The sequence below is a fragment of the Vitis riparia genome, chromosome 1, assembly GCF_004353265.1.
Source record: "Vitis riparia cultivar Riparia Gloire de Montpellier isolate 1030 chromosome 1, EGFV_Vit.rip_1.0, whole genome shotgun sequence".
NCBI classification, from domain to species: domain Eukaryota; kingdom Viridiplantae; phylum Streptophyta; class Magnoliopsida; order Vitales; family Vitaceae; genus Vitis; species Vitis riparia.
The window spans coordinates 23,060,596-23,067,742 of NC_048431.1; the positions used below are offsets into that span (position 1 = coordinate 23,060,596).

General features: G+C 31.3%; 1 protein-coding gene across 1 annotated transcript; it reads left to right on the plus strand.

Annotated features, from left to right (window-relative positions):
- Window positions 1–1,188: 1,188 nt before the first annotated feature.
- Window positions 1,189–3,574, plus strand: LOC117912235 (pentatricopeptide repeat-containing protein At2g13600-like). Its single transcript, XM_034826752.1, has one exon. The coding sequence runs from the start codon at window positions 1,295–1,297 to the stop codon at window positions 3,347–3,349; it is 2,055 nt and encodes a 684-aa protein (XP_034682643.1). The 5' UTR covers window positions 1,189–1,294; the 3' UTR covers window positions 3,350–3,574.
- Window positions 3,575–7,147: the final 3,573 nt, after the last annotated feature.

A 7,147-nucleotide genomic window follows, 5' to 3' on the forward strand; every position in this document is an offset into this window, starting at 1 on the left:
AATAATAAGTTTTATCAAATACTTCAAAGTTTTATTCAAAATTATTAATGGATAGCAAATGATATATAATAGTGATTTATTATTATTATTATTATTATTATTATTGGTACTGTGTTGAGCATTGGAGGACCATTTTTCACTTTTTGAAGGACTTTCTACTTGGCTTGTTTGAACCCCAATTAGCATGTTTTGTTGTGGATTTTGGGCCGGTTGACTTCTTCCTTGGCTGATAAAGCTGAAATGGGCAGGTTGATTAGTTTAAAGTTAAGATGGGGACTTGTCAAACAAGGGACTTTTTTTTTTTTAAAAAAAAAAATAATAATTTTAGGTTTTTGCTAAAATCAAGGGGCTATTTCTTAGAATGAATGTTATGTTTGGCTTGGAAGAATTAGAAATTAGGAGAGAAAAAAAATAATAAATTATTTTTATTTTTTAAAATTCATTTTACTTTCTTAAAGTCGAGATTATCTTTAGTTTGGAAGTATTAGAAAAAAATTTTAAATTAAGAAGTTATTTTTGTAGTTTTTAAAATTTATTTTATGTATTTTTTTTTTTTATATAATATAAAAATATATAAGTTTTTAATTAACTTTAATTATGTCAATTCTTTTGACATTTTTATGATAAATCAAGTACGAAAATATTATTATTATTATTATTTTATTTTCTATGTTACTTTCGTAAAGCCAAACTTAACATTAAAAGAGCATTATGTCCTTTGAATTATAGAACAATCATTAAAAAAAAACCAATTGAACAAATATAAGAAAAAAAATATATTCCTTAACCAGTAATTCACATTAAATTATTGGATAAATACCACTAAATAGAAAAATTTTAATAAAAAAAAGATCTTGTCTTCCATAAATTAGGAGATAACAATAATTTTTTTTTTTTTTTTGTATTGTGAAAGAATGAATCAATGGATGGGTACATATTTACTAGAAGAATTTTTTGAAGAAAAAATTAAAAAAGAAAAAAAGAAAAAATTATCATTCTCGTTATGGGCTTGGTAAGTAGGGTTTAAGAGGCTTAAGGGTCCATGGGCCTTTAGTGTGGGTTTGGGCCTAGTTTAGAAGAGTTTAAAAGAGTAAGGTCCATGGGCCTTAAGTATGGGTTTGAGGACAACTAACAAACAAAGGCCAACAGAAGTTCAAACCTCACAGGAATGGCAGTCCAACAGCCAGCATTGCCCTCTTTTTCACTCAGCTGTCAGTTTCAAATTCAGCTTACATTGAGGAAATTCAAGATTCTGAGCAATGCCCAAGAGACCCTTTTCCCCTAAGGTGATGGAATGGCAAAGCATGGGTTGGTTAGAGACCTCTATCTGCCTAATTCATCTCCATTTGCAAAGCTCTTGGACTCCTGCCTCCGTTCAAGGTCGGCCAGGGGCACTCGTCTGGTTCACGCCCGCATTCTCATGACTCAGTTTTCAATGGAAATCTTCATTCAGAACAGGTTGATTGATGTTTATGGGAAATGTGACTGTTTGGATGATGCCCGCAAGTTGTTTGATAGAATGCCCCAAAGGAACACTTTCACTTGGAATTCCCTTATAAGTGTGTTGACAAAATCGGGATTTCTTGATGAGGCAGCAAGGCTCTTTGGTTCAATGCCTGAGCCTGATCAGTGCTCGTGGAATTCGATGGTGTCGGGTTTCGCTCAACATGATCGATTCGAAGAATCTTTAGAATATTTTGTTAAGATGCATAGGGAGGACTTTTTGCTTAATGAGTACTCGTTTGGTAGTGCTCTGAGTGCCTGTGCAGGGTTGATGGATTTAAATATGGGTACCCAAGTCCATGCTTTGGTATCAAAATCTAGGTATTCAACCGATGTTTATATGGGGTCTGCCCTTATTGATATGTACTCTAAGTGTGGGAGTGTAGCTTGCGCTGAGGAAGTTTTTTCAGGAATGATCGAGCGGAACTTAGTCACATGGAATAGCTTGATTACCTGTTACGAGCAAAATGGTCCAGCAAGTGAAGCTCTAGAGGTATTTGTGAGGATGATGGACTCTGGACTAGAACCAGATGAGGTCACGCTAGCTAGCGTAGTCAGTGCCTGTGCAAGCTTGTGTGCACTCAAAGAAGGCCTGCAAATTCATGCCCGTGTCGTGAAAACTAACAAATTTAGGGATGATCTTGTTTTGGGCAATGCTTTGGTTGATATGTATGCAAAATGCAGTAAAGTTAATGAAGCCAGAAGGGTTTTTGATAGGATGCCTATTACGAATGTGGTGTCTGAAACCTCCATGGTAAGTGGGTATGCAAGGGCAGCAAGCGTAAAAGCTGCAAGATTTATGTTTTCGAAGATGACACAAAGGAATGTAGTATCTTGGAATGCACTTATTGCAGGTTATACACAGAATGGGGAGAATGAAGAGGCTCTCAGACTCTTCCGCCTCCTAAAGAGGGAATCCATTTGGCCAACCCATTATACCTTTGGGAATGTCCTTAGTGCTTGTGCCAATCTCGCTGATCTGCTGCTCGGTCGTCAGGCTCATACCCATGTCTTGAAGCAAGGTTTTGAGTTCCAGTCTGGAGCAGAGTCTGATATTTTTGTGGGAAACTCTCTCATAGACATGTACATGAAATGCGGTTCAATTGAAGATGGGAGCCGGGTGTTTGAGAAAATGAAGGAAAGAGATTGTGTTTCATGGAATGCCATAATAGTAGGGTATGCACAAAATGGTTATGGGGTAGAAGCTCTTCAAATTTTCAGAAAAATGTTGGTATGTGGAGAGAAACCCGACCATGTTACTATGATAGGAGTTCTATGTGCTTGTAGCCATGCAGGCTTGGTTGAAGAGGGCCGTCACTATTTCTTTTCAATGGAGGAGCATGGTTTAATACCACTGAAGGACCATTACACATGTATGGTCGATTTACTAGGACGAGCTGGTTGCCTCAATGAAGCAAAGAATTTAATTGAAGCAATGCCAATGAATCCTGATGCTGTCGTGTGGGGGTCTTTGCTTGCTGCTTGTAAAGTTCATGGCAACATCGAAATGGGGAAGCATGCAGCAGAGAAGCTTTTGGAGATTGATCCTTGGAACTCTGGACCTTATGTTCTTCTCTCAAACATGTATGCTGAGCTTGGAAGATGGGGAGATGTTGTAAGAGTAAGGAAACTTATGAGGCAACAGGGGGTCACTAAGCAGCCAGGTTGCAGTTGGATTGAAGTAGAGAGCCGAGTGCATGTTTTCCTGGTTAAAGATAAAAGCCATCCTCATAGGAAGCAAATCTATTCAGCTCTCAAAATGCTCACAGAGCAAATGAAGCGGGTTGGATATATCCCAGATGCCAATGATTTCGAGGCTTATGATGAGCAGAGCAAATCTGAATAAACCTCTTGTTACCACATGGAACTGCCAGTGGATGCTGCTGTGGGATGATTTACTCGAAACATCATTCTTCATGTGCTGTAGTCTTTTGGTGAAATTCTTATCGAAAATTTTCTCTTCATTCTTTCAACAACAACAAAAAGACAAACAAACAAACACACAAGCAATAACATCTACATTTTCTCCTTGTTCTTTTCCCTGTAGCATATACGTTCTTCTTCTTCTTCTTCTTCTTCCATGAAGCTCGAACTCATCTATTAATATAATTTTATTTTAATAGGAGCGGATTCAATAATAGAAAATTCCTTTAAAAGAAAGGAGACAAAGTTTTAGATCCTGTTTAATAGCTATTTTTTAAAACAATTTTTTGTTTAATTATTTTAAGTTTTTCTATTTATTTTTTAATGACTATTTTAAAAAATAATTAAAATTAAAAATAAAATACTGCATATAAAATTTATGTTTAAAATATAGAAAAAGTGTCAAAAACATTTCATCCCTTTAAACATATTTTTGTTTCACAAATCACTAGAAAATAATTTTCAAAAACTGTTTTAAAAAACACTACCCATTAAAGCCTTACTTTTTATCAAGTTTGTTATTAATGGTAGATCCTGTAAGAGATTCAGACTAATGGGCCATAAGAGACTTGAATTCTCCTTGTTTTTGAAGGACTTTCAAATTGACTGTAGAATAAAATTTGGGCCCATTGGCTCAAGCCCAACCTGAGCCCACCGAAAATTTTAAACCTAAGCTTCGCTCGCATCTGGCCTGGTGAGTGGTGAGATCCCTGTAAGACTAGGTCGGCCTGATTTTTTTAGCCCGAGTCCAACTCGTGGCACGGCTGGAGCCCAATCCGACGATTCGATCCCCAAAAGATCTGAAAGCCTAACTTTACAATATTGTTATTAATAAACTTAATTATGTTTCATAACCCTCCGTTTGATTCTTGGAAAAATTAAAGGAAAATATGAGGGAAATAAAATAGAAAAAAAATATTAAAAAAAACAACGAAAGAAACTAAAATTATATAAAAGGATTTCAAGTTACTAAATTTTTTTTACATGCTTTTTAAAAATATATAAATTTTTAATTAATTTTAATTTTATTTTATTTTATTTTCATAGTTTTTATGATTAATTAAACATGATAAAATCATTTTCTTCATCATTTTTCCCCTTTTTTTAATACTTTAACCAAATATAACATAAATAAGAATGACAGAATGCAAAAACGATAAAAAAATTTAAATCTAATTTTGATATAACGAGACTACCCAACATCGTCAAATTTATTTTAAGATAAGTATGTATTTAATAACGCTTTTAGAATGACTGAAAAAAGAAATTAAAAAAAGAATATTTTTCATTTTCTAATTTGGTTTCACGTTTTTAATGCCAAAAAAAGAAAAATCCAATTTTATTCCAAACTCATGTATCCCATGTGAAACTGGGAGCATGGGGACAACAACATTAATAAGAAAGTGCGGAGGGAGGCCTCCCTTGTATGAATGTTTTTGTTTTTGTTTGTGATGTCTAAAATGCAAAGACCAACATCAAGACAATCTCAGAAAATTAGGGCTTACTTTTAGTGGAAAATCTTTGTCTACTTGCTAGTCTAACAAACTGAGGTAGACCTCATTTCCCTTTTAAATCCTCCTTTTGCATTGTGGGGTACCCAATAATGTAATGTCATCAAAATGGTCCGTCCAAATAGTAAGGCCCCATCTAGTACACTTTTATGAATGCTTTAAAAAATATTTATTTTCTCAATTCTATATATAAAAGGAATGACTTGAAGCAAAACTTTTCCAAGCATGCACTTTTTTTTTTTATATATACTATTTGTTTAATAAAATCAATTTGAATGTAACCCAATCCAATTTTTAACATAAAACGTTACATTTTACGTTATTTTCTAAATTTGAATTAAGTTTAGATTAATCTAGTCCAGTTATATGATTTAAATTTGAATTGAATTACATCTGATGAAAATTTTTACTTCAAAATTATTTTGAAAACATCTAAAATTAATATCATTATATATACTAAATATTATGATAAAAATAATACTCTAGCATATCCTTGAGTCCAATTCAAATTAAAATTCGATTAAAAAACTTCATCTCGATTTCAACCTAATTATTGAAATGGATTGTTTAAGGTGGTGTTTATTTTTTGTCCAATAAAAAAATATATATATTTGATTTTTTTATTCAGCTAAAAATAATTGATGGTATCAACCAATATAATTATAGTCAAGTTATTATTAATTTTAATTTAATTATTTTTATTGATATTAATAAATTATTTTTAGATGAATAAAAAATTTAAATATTATTATTTTTTTATTTAATAAAAAAAACAAACACTAACTTACATTAAAAAAAAAAAAAAAAAGAGGAAATGATGTATTCATCAAAGGACTCTTTAGACTTTACATGGTCAATATATTCCTTCAAATGTGTTGTTATCATTCACCTAATTACGAAGACAAAAATTCTTGTACAAAGACAGCTATTTTTAGGCTTCCAAGACCATATAAACATCCTCTTTGGTCTTTTTTTTGACTAAGAGAATCAAAACACAAAATTCAACCTCTCTATGAATTTGGGGCTCGTTTTTGCTGCCACACATCTTCAAAACGTGTGTACACGCCAACCCATGTTGAGTTGGTGATTGTTTGTAGCCCCTCAAAAGAACCTTCTCATCCAAACTTCAAATTCGGTGAGTCCATGCCTTCCTTTTGCATTCAATATTTTAAATTGTTATTTTACTAAATATCTTTTATTTTATATATAGTTAGCATTAAGGGTGCAACCATAATGGATTGATCTCCCTCAAATTCGAATCCAATATAATATTTTTATTAATTTAAATAATTATTTTTAATACTCGGATTGATTTTGAATTAAACTCGATAATTTAACATTTTTATAATATATATATATATATATTATTTTATATATAGTTAGAATTAAGGATGCAACCATAATGGATTGATCTCATTCAATTTCGAATCTAATATGATATTTTTATTGATTTAAATAATTATTTTTAATACTCAGATTGAGTTTGAATTAAACTCGATAATTTAATATTTTTATAATATATATAGTTTTTAATAAAAAAATATCAAATTATATTATATTATTTAATTTTTTATTATTTTTAGAAAAACATATAAATTTATTTTTAGTTTTTTTCTATTACTATATTCAAAATCTGTCCTATTTACAATCCAAGTAACGAGTTTAAATTGATAAATCTAAACTTAGAGAAATGAGGATGGGTTGAATTTAAGTTAAATATTTAGATTTAAATATCAAGTTGAATTGAAGTATTATTTTATAATTCGGGTTGAGTTAAAATTAGTAATTAAACCAATCAACTTGTACAAATTACAATTCTATTTAGGATACAATAATAGAATAATTCACCTTGGCTTAGAATGAATCCATAAGATGTGGTATTAAATATCATAAACAAATTGACTTTTTTTTCATTGAATAGTGATTGATTTTTAGACCGAATTATCAAAAGGTTGACTAAAAAGTTACTATGAAAACTAATGTTCATATTTTGAGAGAAAAATTATTGAGATGTCACAAAAATTTTTGGTCCACTCGCCCCTGTCAAAGATGCCCATTCAGGTGTTCCCACTTGAGGTAATCTATTAGGGACAAGAAAATGGAAATAGCTGGATCTTGTTTTAAATAATATCAAATATTTTAGTTTAATAATTGGGGTGAGGAGAACTCATCTATATATATATATATATATATTTTAAATGTTTTAGAGT

Excerpts from the sequence above, each read along its gene's own strand:
- LOC117912235 (XM_034826752.1), top strand. The coding sequence starts at position 1,295 with ATGGCAAAGCATGGGTTGGTTAGAGACCTCTATCTGCCTAATTCATCT.